The sequence below is a fragment of the Achroia grisella genome, unplaced genomic scaffold (assembly GCF_030625045.1).
Source record: "Achroia grisella isolate CSIRO2021 unplaced genomic scaffold, CSIRO_AGI_Agris_v1 utg546, whole genome shotgun sequence".
Lineage (NCBI taxonomy): Eukaryota > Metazoa > Arthropoda > Insecta > Lepidoptera > Pyralidae > Achroia > Achroia grisella.
In genome coordinates this window covers 3,632,004-3,650,045 of record NW_026712931.1, presented here as the reverse complement: position 1 = coordinate 3,650,045, position 18,042 = coordinate 3,632,004, and the positions used below count along the sequence as shown (strand labels likewise).

The window sequence follows — 18,042 nt, the reverse complement described above, 5'->3', positions numbered from 1 at the left end:
TTAATTTATGAAGTACGGTTAGTGTCCATGTTTCTGCACCGTAAGTCATTACAAGGAGAATGTATTTGTTAAAGATTTTTGTCTTCAAACATTGAGGGATTTGTGCCGTGAATATGTGACGGAATTTTCCGTACGCAGCCCAGCTCAGCCCAATGCGTCGACCTCATTGTTGACATTTTCCCGCGTAAGTTATATGACCTGTCCCAGATACACATAATCATTTACGTTCTTGATGTTCTCATTTCTAATAATTCACTTCAAATTTACTGTACATATTGAGCTGAAATCCTTATCGTGATTACATCGGGATCGTGATTATTTGCACGACGGTCGAGATATGAGGCTCAGTTACATTGTTGGCTTTTCTCTCGCTTGGCTGCGCTTCTATTGAACAAAGTTTGGACTGGATTGAAATCTTTTTTGTTTATGCTTTGTAGTTATCTTAAAATATATAATACAATGTTTCAAATACTCAGGAAAATTCATACAGTCCCATCTAGACCAAAGTTAAGCTAGCTAAAGCTTGTATTATGAGTACTAGATAACTGATACAAATACCTATATAGGTATTTGTGTCAGTTATATATATATATATATTGTAAATGTGCCGTGCGAGGAATCGTAACCCGCGACCATCGTAAGTAAGGCGGTGTGCTAAAACCCTAGGCCACCAAGGCCGTCGTTCATCAAATCATAATTGCAGTTTAAAGTTTAAGTACACAATTTTAATTATTATAATTTCTATCTGCGGACTTTCTGCTCAACAAGTGTTAATGACATCGTCAAAGTTATGGGATTTCCCGAGCATCTGCAAAGTGTCTCCAGTAATATTATAGTGGTAAAATTTGCATGTTTGTTTATCAGGATAAACTCCGGTTCTGCTAATCCGATTTAAAAAAACATTACTCTACGATCAATAGGAGCGGACCGGTAATGATAACTGTGCAAAAAAAATATTTTAAGTGCTACCGCTGAGTAAACGGTTACCGTTATGCAAAAAGTATAACGAAAAGTTCTTTAAAACTTAGCTCATTATAGCCTTTTTTATGAAAATAAAATATGCGAAAGGAGAATAATAGCGCAGATCAACTCACACAGCGCCATCTAAAAGCAGAGCTTGTGTTATGTGTAAGTACCTACTAGACAACCGATACAAATATTACTTAAATACATTTTATTTTTAACAATTACGTAATAAAAATAGAAAATACCTAGACAAATACAAATTATCATTGTCATGAATACAAATGTTTGCACCGTCCGTGGAAGTAAGGCGTTGTGCTAAACCGCTAGAGCACGAGAGCACTTAGGTATAAGGCGACTGAAAGTCAACTGCCAACTTAATTTCCATCCGCCTTTCTTCTACTTCTTTTAGTTTAAATGGCTTCCACCAAATGTTATAATTAAATATAATTTTGCCAACGTCGTGGTTTGGGAGACACAGTGGTGTGGTTTACGGTTTTCTTGACTGTGTTCGTAGAAAGGACTGTTTCAGTTGGCTGAGAATGCTAAGAATAAAGACAACACAACATATGTTAGCTTACAATTAAAATAGTAGTTGAGTAAAATACAGGTATAATAAAATATATATAACAGGTTGACAGACATGACATAGACAAGGATTTTAAAATGTGGGGAATATATACAAAGGGGGTTATATTTTTATATTATTGACAGCAATAAATTTGGCTAGTATTTTAACTAGAGGGGAGTGGGCCAGTGTTAAAAGAAAAGGAATATTAATAGGTCTGGCAATGTTACGGGGGAGCATATCGTAGAGTGGAACTGACAGGTTTTGACATGTGAAAAATATGTGCTCCAATGTCCCTTCGTCTAGGCCACATTCACAGAGAGAGTGGTCACGAACTCTGATTTTAAAAAAGAAAGTGGGAGTACATATATGTCCTAGTCGGAGGCGGCATATGACTGAAGTAACCCATTTGTCTAGTGAGCGCTGGGAGAAGAACCATGGTTTGGAGGGTATTTCCGGTTGAATGCTTCCATAATACTTTCCTTTTTGCAGTCTCGTTTTTTGCCATAGGTGGTGCCATGCCTGCATCAACTGAGGCTTTGCCTGTGTGTAGATCACGAGCATAACATTTGTTGTGAGTGGTATTGCCCATATTCACCGCTTGTCTGACCCACGAGTCAACTGACTCGTTCCCTATTATTCCCGAGTGGCTAGGAATCCATGCTAGAGCAACAATTATACCAGAGTTATGAGATTTGTAGAGACTTTGACGTATTTCCAAGGATATAATAGAGTTGTTTTTGGCATGGAATGGATACTTCTGGATATCTTGTAAGCAACTTAGAGAGTCTGATAAGATTAGGGTTTTATTAATTTGGTGGGATTCTACGTATAAAAGCTTCTAAAATGGCGATAGATTCTCCAGTAACAATCGATGTGGGAGGAGGATATTTAAAACTGAGCAGTATATTGTATTTAGGGATCCATACTGCAGCGCCAGTGTTGCCGTCATTAGACAACTTGGACGCGTCAGTATAAACGAGAACTCAATCTCTAAAGTATTTCTCTATAATTTTATTAAAATCCTGATTTGCTGTAATACTGTGTTTTTGGATATTAAAGTTTAAATGCACTGTGGGGTGAAAAATTAAGGAATTATAATCATATTCAAAGATAGGGTTGCGATGTGTTCTAATGATTGAGTAAGGCAAGGCTTTAATTGTGTGGAAACTCTTGAGGATTGGTGAAGGGTCCTTACGTGACCAATATGCGGATGTGGAGGCTAGGTCTGACAGGGTTTTTAAGGCTGCGATGGTCGTTGTAATGCTTACCATTTAGGAAGAATCTATCTGAAAGGAATTGTCTGCGAAGTTGGAGGGGAGGATCTACACATTCTACTTGGACTGCGTTATTAGGTGAAGATTTCATTGCACCCAGAACTAATCGTAGGCACCTTGATTGGATTCTGTCAAGTTTTGCCAAGGCAATTTTATTACATGGTTCTAGCAGGAAACATCCGTAATCAAAGTGGCTCCTAACTATAGAGTTGTACAGAAGCTTCTGACTATAGGGATGAGACCCCCAACGAACTCCAGAGAGAGCTTTCAGTACGTTAATTGCACTCTCACACTTATTAGAGATGTAAGTGAGATGATGGAGACCAGAGAGTTTGGAGTCTAGAATGATACCGAGAAATTTAATCTTGTCTTCGGTTTTGATATTCTGACCATTAAGAGAAAGATTTATAGGAGGAATTTGTCTCTTCCGGGTGAATACAACAGCAGTACACTTGGGTATGGAGAGAGCTAGGCCGTGATCCTCTAGCCATTGGTGTAAATACCACAAGGCATTGTTGAGGCCAGAGACAATTCCAGGCAGGGAGTCGGAGGCTAAATATAAGGCAATGTCATCAGCATATTGTAATGTATTGCAGAAGCAGGAAACAGGTGTCTCCAGATCGCAGGTGTAAAGATTAAAAAGGAGGGGGCTCAAGCCGGAGCCCTGAGGAAGGCCTTTCCAGACCAGTCTTGGAGGATGAAGAGAGCCTTGAATGTGCAAAGAGATAGATCTGGCCATAAAGAGATTGCATATGATGCTGGTCAGTCTCGCAGGGATACTCAGCTTTTGCAATTTTTGCCTGAGTATTGGAAGCTGGACATTGTCATACGCAGATGAGACGTCTAGAAAGACGCCTATAAGATGCTGATTTTTGGAGAAGGCAAGTCGGACTTCGTTGATGAGAATACTGAGTCTATCAATAGTTGCTCTTCCACGCCTGAAACTATATTGGCTGTTCGGTAGAAGGTTTTTGTTCTCTAAAATCCACTCAAGCCTATTTTTTAATAAGTGTTCCATGATTTTTGCCAGAACCGACGAGAGAGCAATAGGTCTGTACGAACTGGCATTTCCTGATACAAAGACGGCATTAAATATTTCCAGTAACTTCTTTTTCGCAGAAATAGAGATCCTATGGATGAAGGAGTAAGGAATACCATCTATAGTAGGGGACGAGTCTCTAAGGTGGTCGAGAGCGCAGCACAGCTCCGGGTATGAGAAGGGTTCGTCCATTCTATCATTTGACACAGGAGGGGATGGTATTGAGAGGCAGTCTTGGGAGGAGACGAATGGAGGAGCTAAATTGTTATAGAGATTATTAAGCCATGGCAGAGGGTCATTAGAAGTAGCTTCCACGCTAGTACATCCCTTGCGGAATTAATTTAACTTCTTCCAGACTACTGAAGGATGTGTTCGTGGAGATAATGATTCGCAAAATTTCTGCCATCCTATCTTTTTTTTTTTAGCTAAGAGTCTTCTCGTGCTAGCACAAATTTTGCGAAAAGCCAAATAGTTGTCCATCGTTAAGTTTAGTGCGTATGTGTTTTCGGCATCTTTTCGCTGTTTAACGGATGTGGTGTACTCATTATCCCACCATGGCGGAGAGCAGATTTTATTTATTGTCGAGTTTTTTATGGGAATTGAGTCGTCAGCAGCTGACAGAAGACATGATATAAATTGGTCATAATTTTGCAAAAAGTTGTGATCATTATTTGGAGGGAGGAGAGACAGTTTTTGGTCAAGGAGAGCAGAATACTTTTCCCAGTCAGCGTACGTAGGGGTACGAGCGAAAGTGGAGTTAATTATGGTAATATTTATGGGTAGATGATCACTACCATATGAGTTTGGAAGGATGTGCCAGGTAAGTTTATTTATCAAAGTTGAGGATGCAAGACTAAGGTCAGGGGAGCTCGGGTTTTGGGTAGGGGCAATGCGTCGAGTGGCGGATCCACCATTCAGTACGCAGAGATTCAGGTCATCAAGTAAGTCCAGCAGGAAAGAGAAAACTGGGTCATTAAAATGTGATCCCCACATAGTGTGACGGCAATTAAAATCACCAAGCACAATGAGAGGGGAAGGGATAGTACCTAGGATAGTTTGCAACTCTGAGATGTGAGTATAATTTGGGTGAGGGATATAAATAGACACAAAAGAGATATTGAGTACTCTTACTGCTACAATTTGGAAGCCAGGGCTATGAGAAGGTATGGTAATTTGTGTAAAGGGAAAGGATTTACATACTAATAGGGCGGAACCCGCCCAGCCATCATCCCTGTCATCCCGGAGAACAGCATGACCTGTTACCAGAAATGGAGTGCCAGGTTTTAGCCATGTCTCTGAGATGGCAGTGACAACAGGTTTATAGTGATTAAGAAGGTAAATGAGATCAGACTTCTTGTTTCTGATACTTCTAACGTTCCACTGTAGGACCGACTGGTCCGTTATTAACAATTAACTTTGATAGGAGCTGTTGAACAAGGATAGTGACGTTGGGCGGTAAGGCATCAGAGAATTTGGAGATAATGTTTATTAAGGTGCAAGTAAGTAATTCAATTAAGTTATCATTAGGAGTGGGAAGAGGAGTGGTTTCTATGTACTTCTGGTTGTCTATTAAAGCGCAACCATTTGGTTGTGTAGATTTTGGAGTTTGTGTAATGTTGTTGTGGGCAACTGCATCATAGAATTTGCCGAGAGGAGCATGAGGACGAGGAGAGTTATAAACTGTTTTGCGATAAGATACTGTTTTCTGAGGGGAGGAGTAGGGTGACTGCGGAGAGGGGTGGTCATATAATTGGGCGATAGAAGTCATATCAGCATAGGAGCGCCTAGGGAGAGGGAATCTGGCTGAAGCTTCCATGTGGCTAATGTTATATTCAACCATAACAATTTTAATATTTTTTTGTCTAATGTGTTCAGGGCATATCGAATAAGTGGCTATATGTTTACCATCACATAAAACACAATGGTTGCTCTTCTTTTTTATCACAAGCATCACCAGAGTGTTGACCTTCACATTGGAAACATCTAGGCTGTGTCGGCACTGTTTTTATGTGACCAAACCTGCAGCAGTTACGGCACTGGATGGTAGGGAGATTGTAGGGAGTCACTGGGAGAGAGGTATAGAAACAATAAACTTTTTCAGGAATAATTTGTCCCTCAAAGGTTAGTACTACTGTAGTGGATGGATCCCAGCTAACACTATTGTCTGGTTTACGAGATTTAATATTAAGCTGGCTCTAATAACTTGACCACAACTAGTTGGGGATTTTAAGTTTTCAAGTAGTTCTTCCAATGTCCAGTCTGTTGGAATATTGCGTATGACACCCATCCGGGATACTTGATATTTCGGAATTACTCCACTTTAATTATTATTTGATAAGATTGGGTTACTTACAAAGTTATTGGCGTTAGAGTGGGAAGAGAATTCTACAGAAATTTTGTTTCTACCCAAAGCTTTGATGCCTTCTTCTTTAATTCCAGGAATATTGTGTTTATGAATGAATTGTGTAAACCTAAGAAGTCGGATAGAATATAGCCGGCAGATAGGTACGTCTGGTTCCACTCTACTGACATGAATTGAAAATGGACCTGAGTCTGTAATTCTATATTTGAACTGTGCATCACTTTCAAAACCAGGTTTCGTATAAACTGATTGAATAGAGTTAGAAGGTGATTTTGTTTTTTTTTCATCAATTGCAGGTGTCGAGTCATCTGAAGCTTGACGCTTCCTATTATTAGCAAGCTCGATTGAGGGTTGTGAAAGTTCCACACAGTCCATGGTAATTGGGTAAGAGGTCCCCCACCATCAGGAGGATCTTCGTCTACACCCACCTCCATCGTTTTAATGATGGAGGTGGGTCATACAAAAACAAACACTCACCGAAACCACTCGTTAAACAAATCACAGGACAACACAAAAAGGAATATATACAAACTCAACACAATTTGACGTTTAAAATTAAATAAAGAGTTAAAATTAGCTCGACCACGTGTTTACCCAACCACAGATCGACCAATCAATCCTACTTTTCATTAATAATTTGAATAGAACATTTTAATCAAACCAAAGATGGGTAATATCTATATGGGAACTATTAATTAGGTAATTAAAATATATTCCTTGTTGTAAAAATTAAAGTTTAATGGTTATTGTTTATTAATATATATTACAAGATTCATGTCATTTTCATTTCAAGAATTTGTTGAGTTGCAATTTTAATTATGCCATAAAAATCTTCATGTATATGGGATCGCCAAAATTTAGTTCTACCCCAAACAATTGCTGGATAGTTTGGTGATGAAATTCCTTGAAAAATTCTGGCAATACTACGACCAGTAAAATTACAATCTTTGTATGAAGACATTAATGCTCTAATATCAGATGTTACTCGATTGACGTCCAGTGGTCTTTGTTCAAATGTAATGTCTACTGGTAGAGCCTCATTTCTTTGAAAATATTTCTTTATTATGCATTTAAGTTCATTCGACTTAACATCTAATGAAGTTCCACACGATTGAAGATTCTCGAAGGAATAAAATGCGACGGTAGTAAATGCTTTATATATTTCTTCTACTTGATACAACATGGTTTTCTCCTGAAGAATAACAGATCCATGTATGTCATCTAAAATTGAATCAAGTTCAATTGGGCTCAAGTCTCCTGGAGCCCTTATTTTAAACCCCAGGGTGTTAAGCTCAACTTTTAAAAGAGATCGTTTAGGTACTCCGTCTTCAGTGTTCCATTCTAAATTCTTTAAGTGATATTTAGTCACCCCACTTTCCCAACCAATAGCTGCTGCAACTTCAATTACATTAAACTCTAAAATATTTTTGGCTAAAATGTCTGGGTCTTTTTTGCTTAAAAGCAAATATGCCATTGCAAGAGGGCAACAAATCTTAGCAGCTTCTAAAATTTTATCTGGACCACCATATGATGAAATTCTGCACATAGTATAAGAATTATTAAGTACCTTAATGTATTTTTTATGATGGAGTTCCACATAACATAATAATGTAGATATATTTTCAGGGGATAAATCTAATTCTTCTACTGTACTATCAATTGGTATTCCAACCTCATGTCCTTTACATCTCTTGCTAGTATTTGTGCTTGTAGAAGGAAGTTCTTTTCTTCCATCACTTTGACCACATTTGCATGGCAAAAATACTTTTTGTAGTAATTTTCTTACTGTAGGTCTATCAACACTATTAGCATGGATATGTTTAAGAAGTTCATTTTTATCATTATTACTGTCATTCATAAATACATGGCAATAAGCATTCTGTCCATCACGCCCTGCACGACCTACTTCTTGAACATAGGACTCAAAACTACTTGGCATGTTGTAATGTATAATACATCTAATGTTTGATTTATTTATTCCCATACCAAAAGCTACTGTTGCAACTATAATTTTTAATGTACCATCCATAAAATGTTTTTGAATTTTTTTCCTTTGTGCTCCAGACATTCCAGCGTGATATGCTTCAACAATATAGGACATTCTTTTTCGTTTATGCTGTCGTTCCATATCAAGTTTATTAGGTTCTTGAAGACATGATCTAAGTAAGGCAGCAACTCTTTCACATTCATCCCTTCTTATGCAATACACAATAATAGAATTAGAATAACAAATTTCTTTTGATTTAAGATAAGCTACTAGAGCTTGATCTTTATTTTTTTCAAAAGAAACTGATAAACATAGATTATCTGGTAATGTTGGATTTGTTATAACACCAGTTATATCATCAGGTATATTTATGTGACTAATTATACTTCTGACTGTTTGTTGACTAGCAGTGGCTGTCAGACCCAGAATACATTTCACATTGAGTTTTTCTTGCAACACTCTACATATCATTAAATAACTGGGCCTAAAATTATGACTCCATTGTGAAACACAATGTACTTCATCAATACAGGCAAAGGCTATTTGGGGTAATGATTTAAAGATTCCTGAGAAACCAGTAGATGATTCTACAGATACCAAAGCTTCAGGAGATATCAGAAGAACATTAATTTCTTGATTTTTTAAACATTGTATTATTTTTTGACGTTGACTAGGGGGCTGGTTTGTATGTAAACAACCAGCCTTTAAGAATTCAGGCATACTAAGTACTTGATCCTCCATTAATGAAACTAATGGTGAAATCACTAAAGTTATACATTTATAATATTGACTATAGATGTAAGCAGGAAGCTGATAACAAAGTGATTTACCACCTCCTGTTGATAATATTAACAATGTTGACATGCCACTTAAAATCCTTTTGATTGTTTCTTCTTGACCAGAACGAAATCTTTCATGTCCAAATTTTTGGAGGGTTTCATATAATTCTGTTGGAGTTTCTAAACTATCATATGTGTAGATTGGTTTAACATTAGTATGAATATCTTCAGTAGCAGCCAGTACATTCAGGACAGATTCTGGAATTTTACTAGATTTATAAATTGATAAACTTAGCTGATCTGAAAGAGACATATTGTTTGTTTCCTTATCTATAATATCTTGCATGTTTTCTAAAGATGGTAATGTGTTTTCATCATATTTATGTAAAGGTAAAAGTGTATCTCCTATGTGTGCAGTACAGTATCTTGCCATGTGGCCAGGTAACCCACATTTAAAACATTTCATTTTACCACACTCTGGAAATTCCATACCACCATGAAGTGCTTTTTTATCCTTCCATTGTTGTTTTTTATATTTTGAATAATTGATGTTCTTTTTACCTCTAACAAATACTTTCTTTTCAATATTAATTTTCACATAATTCTCATTTAAGGTCCCACTTTTAATTTTATTAAGAATTTCTCTTTCATTGTTTTCTTTAGCATCATATGAGGTTTCAGATTTATTTTCTATCACTACATCAGTGGAAAATGTATTTAAAATATTTGTAATATCACTATGACGTGGAACAATATCCTTCTCTAAACCAAAAGGTAAAAACTCTGCTATGGATGGTGGTTGTTGTTCGCTGCATTCAGCAGTCATTTTTTGTGACTTTCTATGTTTTGATATAGTTTTTGTTTTCTTATCTGAACTTACAACACAGTGTGACGGTTCACTAGCAGCTTGATCATGCATTCCTACTTGATTAATTTTTTCTTTTGAATTTACAGCATTGTCTAGTTTTCTTTTCTTGAGAGCAGGTTTTAACTTACTGATTAATATATTATCATCCCCTTCAGATTCACTATTTTCAATATAATCAATAGGTTTATCATTCAGTTTTGCAACTTTTACATTACTTAATCCAAATTCTGCTTTTGTATTAGTGTCCGTTGCTTCTTTTTGAGATATAGTAAGCCCAGTTGCCCGTTTGAACCATGCCTCATCAACTTGTCTCAGTTTTGGTACTAATTCCATCATATTATTCATGCTAGTGAACAAGTTTAATGCTGTGCATGTGGAACTACTACCAAAAGTAAATGTATCATTAGTTTGGTCCTTTTCCTCTGCTATAAAAACATCAGTGCCTGTTTCATTGTTAGTTTTTTCGATAATACTATTCTCTATATCTGTTATAGATCGATTTTTTGAAATGGATATTTTTCTTGGATTTCTTAGGGAAAACTTTTTAGATTGAAATATTTTTTTTGATACATTATCAACAAATGTACTATGATTTTCCAAACTTTTTGATTTCGTGTGTTCATGGTTTGATAAAAGTTGTTCTAGTTCTTGACCTGTGGGCAAATCCGGTAGTAACTCAGATTGAGGATGTGAAAACTCATAAGTATTTTCTAAATTCCGAACTTTCTCCGGCGATTGACTTATTATGGACTCTTCTTCGAAATCACATACTGCTAAAGAAGTTTCTAGAGCTGAACTTTTCAACTGAAAATATTTTTTATACGCATACTTTATTTTAGCTGGAGCTTCTTTAATGTCCAATTTGGACGGCGTGCGGGCATGTTTTGTTTTAAAGTCTTTTTCCCAAGTTTTCACGGTATGTTTACATTTCAGATACACTTTGTCTTTATTAATAAAATCCATATTAAATAGGAATAGTTTTTAGAGTATTAAAAATAAATTACATAAATAAGCGTTCAGCCAAAACTGTACTATACAGAGAACATAAACGCACAGATCAGGAAGACTGAGAAAGATTTATCAACAGAACCAGGGTGGCAAACTTTAAAAACTCTTAGCTTCCTACAAAGAAATTAAAATTAAGAGACAGATAAAATTTACATCTAAAATTAAATTTTAAATAAGATTATTAAAGTAAATAAATATTAAATTTTCAAATGATAACGGGGTAGTGGTGTACCTGCGATACTGATTTATTTAATCGGAAACTTTTATTTTAACATATTGTAAAGTATATTATTATCAGTAATTTTAATATATTATAGTTTTAAAGCTTTAAATGACATTTTCACAACAGAATTTTATAATTTATGTACATATACTAATGTTTCCAGAACCGTTGTCGTATTATACAGCATAAAAATACAATTTTGTCTTTACTGTACAAATATAAATTTTTGCAGTATTACTACTACTAACATTTTATACTAACTAACATTTTTTTCTTGCATACAGCTAAATATTTTAAATAGATGTTGTTTTATGATATATGACACTATAAAAAGGTCATTTTTATAAAAAGATAGTCAGGAGCCTTCCTGACTATCTTTTTATAAAAATGACCTTTTTATAGTGTCATATATCATAAAACAACATCTATTTAAAATATTTAGCTGTATGCAAGAACTATGACCGCCGAATAAGAAACAACTCTTACGCAGGGCAGTTCAACAGCAGGCCTTAAACAGTCCTGCTTAAAATCGTACCATGACGTCAAATTAGGTGAACTGTTTAAGAATTGTTTAGTAATATGGTGAACGCAATGTTGTCTCTGGCCTGTTAGCTTTTAACCGGGAAAAATTAAAAAGTTAAATTCTCCTATATTTATAATTACTGATATAAGCAAAAAATATTTTAATAATATTAATAATTTTTCAATGAAATATCAATTGTTATTTCAAACAATCGTACAATAAGAATTTCACATTATGAAACGCTTTAGAATATGAATACATGACAAAAAAGAAGTGCAAAAAAATGTTTTGGTTTTCAAGTGCTCGACAGGATTTCATCCAAAGTTTTTATTTAAAATTTGATGCCTTAAGAGCTAAATATAAATGACTATAATTTAAAACAAGATTGTGTTGAGCTTCCATTTGTGTTAAGGGTATTTCCGTGAAAATAAATACATAATTTTGTAAGTGCCAATATTTTCCATTGATTAATAAAATTCTTAACTTTTTAAAGGAATATATTGAATAAAAATTACTTAATCAAACAAAAAATATACCATGAGTTTCTATGCTCTCTACAATGTTATTGTTATATTAGAAATAATATTCTTTATGATCATAGTTTTAGAAGTTCAGCAAAATAGACGAGTTTACATTCAACTACATTTGTGGGAATTTCTGAATTAATATAAGAATGCATCTGATTCGAAATATATGTGGCTAAGAGTAGCTTCTTAATTGAAGGTTAGGTGAAGTTAATAGTTAAGAGATACCTTAGAATATACTATTTCTAAATTCTTTATTTATGGTGTTTATAAACAAATCTTCTAGTATTATAAGTTAATAGCCAAGGGATCTGTTAAATCTGTACCTGATTGGTATAAGGCATGAAAATCCTAATGAGAGATACCTTAGACTATTCTTATTATTAGTTAAAAAAAATGTAATGACTAATTAAAAGTGCTTCAATGTAAGTTTATTTGAATAAATGATTTTCTATTCTATTTCTAAATCCTTTAATTATGGTGTTTATAAACAAACCTTCTAGTATTTATTGTGTGAATTTGAAGGGGAAAATAAAAGACCGATTCGCCTCATAAGAGATGCCAGGTGTAGGCCTGTAATAGGTGAGGAATTATCAGAAACTGAACTGAAGTTTCTCACCATATTAAGTGAAAATGTATCCTGGTGTATAACCATTTGCAACTGAGGCAAATGCTGTATTTCACTTGACTTAGAACTTATAATACCTGTATTTATTACACTGTTTTTTTAAATAATTGTAAGGTTAAAATTAGATGTATATATAACATAGAATTTTATTTCTTAGGTTCTACAGCTAGACGCTCCTATTAAAGCTTGCTCTTCACAAAACATGACCAGTGAGGAAGGAAATGGAAAGGAGATTTGACTGGACATTAATTTGGAAGGTAGGTGAGTAATAAAGTGATACAATGATACATATTTTTTATTCTCAATACAAGTTTCATAGTTATTCATAGTTAATTTATACATTTCTTTTTTTATATAATACAAATTATAGAGTTATATATATCATGTGTTTCTTCTTAACTAAACACAATAGCAAAACCTAAAATGAATAATGAAAGAAATATTTAGACAAAGAGAAAAGTATATAGAGCACTAAATCATATATGAAATCATTAAGCAAATGATATGTATTGTATTCTAAGTAATTATTTAAAATAATTTGTTTCAGTAGCCTGCTGAAAAGTCCAGATGTGAGCAACTTGTAATTCAGGATTTTGCTGCCCTACTGATTCTTGAAGAGATATTACAGATGGTTACATCAAAGCCTGTTGTTGAAACTCCTCTGTGGACTTGTAATAAAGATATTTGTTTTAATATATCTATTATTTTTAATAATTATACCACTAAAATTTTGATTTTAATGTCTCCATTAATAGTACCTAAAATCCATATTGCCTCAGTTGTAGTTTCCAAGTGTGATCATAGCAGTTGATAATTCCAAATAAAGGAATCATGGCATGCTCCTGGATGATTAGCAACCACACTAATATTTTGACCAGTATTACAAATCTGTAAAAACAATATATTACACATTAATATGTTGTATGTTATAAATATTTATCACATAGAGTGTATCTCTTTAAAGTGCGAAATGCATTATCCTACTTATAAATAATCATAAATAACAATACATATTATAAATTATTAGGCGTGTGGTGTCGCTGTAAGAATAGCACCACCCCCTCTCTTCCCGTGGGTGTTGTAAAAGGCGACTAAGGGATTCATCGACCAGTGGACGGGCAGCAGCGTTCTACTGAGTAACTACCATCATACTGCGATCGCCAACCCGCATGCCAAGCATGGCAATATCCCCCCAAATGGATTTACACCCAAGGCCCCGGCCCCCAGTCCCCGGCGGCCCCGCTAGTCTTGACCATGGTAGCGGTCATGGAAACGGCGGGACAGGGGGTGCGAAGAATCTCCGGGTAAGACCAGGCTACCACAAACGACGACCACTGGCCCTGGCAACATACAACGTTCAAACACTGCGGACCGACGAAAAGTTAACTGAACTGGAGGAAGAGTTGAGCAGACTGCACTGGCATGTCGTGGGATTATCTGAAGTCCGAAGAAAGGGGGAGGACTCGATAGTCCTGAAATCCGGCAATCTGCTTTACTTCCGGGAGGGCGATCAACTGTCCCAAGGCGGTGTCGGGTTCCTCGTCTACAAGTCCCTTGTGAATAATGTTATCAAGGTCGAGAGCGTGTCGACTATGGTAGCGTACCTGATACTCAGAATTACCAAACGGTATTCATTGAAGGTTATACAAGTGTACGCTCCAACTTCGACGCACTCCGACGATGAGGTTGAGGCTATGTATGAGGATATCTCCAGAGCCATACATAGTACAAAGACTCATTATAACGTTATCATGGGGGACTTTAACGCAAAATTGGGTAAACGAAGCGGTGATGAGCTGAGAGTGGGGCAATTTGGTATCGGTGATCGGAACTTCCGAGATCAAGTGCTGGCCGACTTCATGGAGAAGGAGAACCTCTTTATGATGAACTCCTTCTTCAGGAAGCCGGAACACCGGAAATGGACGTGGATTAGTCCCGATGGTGCCACAAAAAACGAGATAGATTTCATCTTGTCAACGAGAAGACAGATTTTCAATGATGTCTCTGTGATCAATGCCGTCAAAATTGGAAGTGATCACCGGATTGTAAGAGGCACATTGAATCTGAATCTGAAACTCGAACGATCCCGATTGATGAAATCTACGCTCCGCCCTACACCTATACAGATCCAAAACCCCGAAAGCTTTCAGCTAGAATTGCAAAACCGTTTCGAAAGCCTTGGTGACTGCGTTGACGTGGACGATTACAACAACAGGTTCGTGGAAACTGTCCGTGCGGCTGGGTCTAAGCACTTCAAAACCCGCCGCGCAGAAAGAACCGGAAAAATATCTATCTCTACCCTCAAATTGATGGATGAAAGGCGAAGTATGGTCCTGCAGTCTCCGACTGACGTTTCCCAGTATCGGCAACTTAGCAGCAGATCTCTAAGTCCTTGACTCGTGACTTACGCTACTTTAACACAAATTGTGTAAAAGAGGCTATTGAGAGAAACAAGGGCTCAAAAGTCTTCAATCGTCGAATCCAACTCGGATGGGCAGCGTTCGGGAAGCTCCGATATATCTTTTCGTCCAAATTTCCGCAGTGTCTCAAGACGAAGGTTTACGACCAATGTGTGTTGCCAGTGATGACTTACGGAACAGAGACGTGGTCGCTAACTATGGGCCCCATCAACAAGCTCAGAGTCACTCAGAGGGCAATGGAGAGGGCTATGCTCGGAGTTACTCTGCGTGATCGAATCAGAAATGAGGAGATCCGCAGAAGAACCAGAGTGACCGACATAGCCCGAAGAATTGCGACTTTGACGTGGCAATGGGCAGGGCACATAGCTCGTAGGACAGATGGCCGTTGGGGCAGTAAAGTCCTCGAGTGGCGACCACGGACCGGAAGACGCAGCGTGGGAAGGCCTCCAGCAAGGTGGACCGACGATCTGGTCAAGATCGCTGGAAGGCATTGGATGCGAGCAGCGCAGGACCGATCGTCGTGGAGATCTTTGGGGGAGGCCTATGTCCAGCAGTGGACGTCTTCCGGGCTGCGATGATGATGATGACATATTATAAAATGTTAATGGTCAGTTAACATTGTATATTATGTATTATTATAATTTAAGATACTATGATATAAGGGCAGTGACTGATTCAATATAGAGAAGAAAAGTATTGGACAGAGAAGTATAGAGTGCTATTAGAGGACTGTGACTTATGACATGCTAATTAACTGAGGTATTGAAATATTTATAAACAAGAACAAAATTAACTTATCTATTACAATAATGGTTATAAAATACAATTTTATTAATTTAAAAAAATAATAATAATAATCTCAGGACAATTCACACAGCGCCACCTAGACCCAAGTTAAGCTAGCTAAAGCTTGTGTTATGGGTACTAGACAACTGATACAAATACATAGATTTTTTTTTTTTTCGTAAAAACATACATATTATACATAGAAAATACCCAGACCGATACAAACAATCATATTCATGAATACAAATGTTTGTGCCGTGCGAGGAATCGAACCCGCGACCATCGGACGTAAAGCGGTGTGCTAGACCGCTAGACCACTGAGGTCGTCGAATATGATGATTTAAAGTATAAAACTTAAGTGCATACTATATCTATGTGTGTATAATATATGTAACTTTCAGCAAAATTGCATATAGTTGTGAGAAGGCATTGAGACATATACAGCGCGTTCAAAATTCTTGTGCAAGATTTTGTTTTCCGATACCTCGCAGAGCCCACGTATCACCATATTTAAATAGTAAAGACCTTATGAGTATGGAAACACAGCGTAAACTACACTTTGCCAGCTTACTATTTGAAGTTGTAAAAAAAAAGATTCCCGAATATCTTTACGAAAAATTGAATTTCAGTAGTCGTCATTCACGCGGCGTTCATTTGATGTGCCAAGTTCTTGTATGTGTATCCCCAACACAGGTAAGAACGATCCCCAAACATGAAACCTGGATCGTGGTTCCTAGGTGTAAAAAATTTCATACCAAATTCGTTATTTTAAGAAACTCCATATTTTCATATATTGTTCGTAACATTATTATAACTTGCGCTGCTCATTGCCAGACACTTAGTGTGGTTCCAACCCCCCTAAACTATACTATTTTATAAATAAACTTACGTCATTTTAATATAGCTGAACTTTATATATATTATTGAGAGAACTATTAAACTGATCTTTCTTGGTTCCTTATCCTACCAGACTCATTGAAACCGTATAAGAAAACTGTCTGGCAATTTAGGAAACTCAGTTTAATAGTTCTCTCAATAATATATATAAAGTTCAGCTTTATTAAAATGACGTAAGTTTATTTATAAAATAGTATAGTTTAGGGGGGTCCGGCGGGGGGTTGGAACCACACTAAGTGTCTGGCAATGAGCAGCGCAAGTTATAATAATGCTACGAACAATATATGAAAATATGGAGTTTCTTAAAATAACGAATTTGATATGAAATTTTTTACACCTAGGAACCACGATCCAGGTTTCATGTTTGGGGATCGTTCTTACCTGTGTTGGGGTTACACATACAAGAACTTTCACGTTTACTAATATAACGTATGTCTGGTCGTCGTGGGCTCTTGCTCTATTATATGTGTTGCTTTACTATACCATGTGCGCTGTAGCATGCTGGCAAATGACAGTTTGATTAACATTTTGTCGGATGTAAATAATTACGAAACCTTTTATATAAACACAATTTATTTTGTATCGCGGCTGAATTGAAATTCATATGTTTAATTCTCTTAAATTTCTTCCATTATTATTTCTTTGATTGCCACACATTCTTATAGTATTCTATTGTAGTGTATGTGGAAACACTAGCAGTTTATTATCTATCGTCTCGAGCCGAGCGTACACGGGCCGCCGTGCGCAAGAGGGGAGGGATTCCCTGCGCAAGCGCCGCGGAGTAAAGACGTGGAGCTGTGTCTAACGAGCCGATATTATGTCGATAACAACTTACATACAAAAGACATAAATAACAAATAAGTGAACACAAATCTATAATACCATTACAGACCAATTCTACTTGACATTAATCCGATTTGCGTCAGCTTGCCTGTTCAGAAGATTTTTGTAGAGTAATCCTTACTAATCCTTATTTCCTTACTAATATAAATGCGAAAGTAACTGTCTGTCTGTCTGTCTCGCTTTCATGCCAAAACTACTCAACCGATTTAAATTAAATTTGGTACACTGATCACAGAACACCAATATCCTAACACTGATAGTCTAGACCCTGAGAAAGGATATAGGTTACTTTTTAATACGAAAAAAGGGTTCTAAGGGGCTGAAATTGGGGATGAAAGATTGTATGG

General features: G+C 36.4%; 1 protein-coding gene and 1 long non-coding RNA gene across 4 annotated transcripts; one reads left to right on the top strand and one right to left on the bottom strand.

The window, feature by feature from the left end:
- Window positions 1-6,955: 6,955 nt before the first annotated feature.
- LOC131848116 (ATP-dependent DNA helicase Q4) lies at window positions 6,956-10,891 on the bottom strand. The gene has a single exon (XM_059197874.1). The coding sequence runs from the start codon at window positions 10,804-10,806 to the stop codon at window positions 6,982-6,984; it is 3,825 nt and encodes a 1,274-aa protein (XP_059053857.1). The 5' UTR covers window positions 10,807-10,891; the 3' UTR covers window positions 6,956-6,981.
- An 849-nt stretch (window positions 10,892-11,740) lies between these two features.
- Window positions 11,741-13,387, top strand: LOC131848275 (uncharacterized). 3 transcript variants are annotated; one of them, XR_009357751.1, is made up of 3 exons: window positions 11,741-12,040; window positions 12,907-13,006; window positions 13,300-13,387. It is a non-coding gene; the product is annotated as an uncharacterized LOC131848275 (long non-coding RNA). The 3 variants fall into 3 exon arrangements; XR_009357749.1 differs by having other exon boundaries at window positions 12,907-13,010; window positions 13,300-13,386; XR_009357750.1 differs by having other exon boundaries at window positions 12,907-13,010; window positions 13,297-13,385.
- The last annotated feature ends 4,655 nt before the right edge of the window (window positions 13,388-18,042 follow it).

What these genes read in the sequence shown, in the direction of transcription:
- LOC131848116 (XM_059197874.1), bottom strand. Translation starts at nt 10,806, where the DNA reads ATGGATTTTATTAATAAAGACAAAGTGTATCTGAAATGTAAACATACC.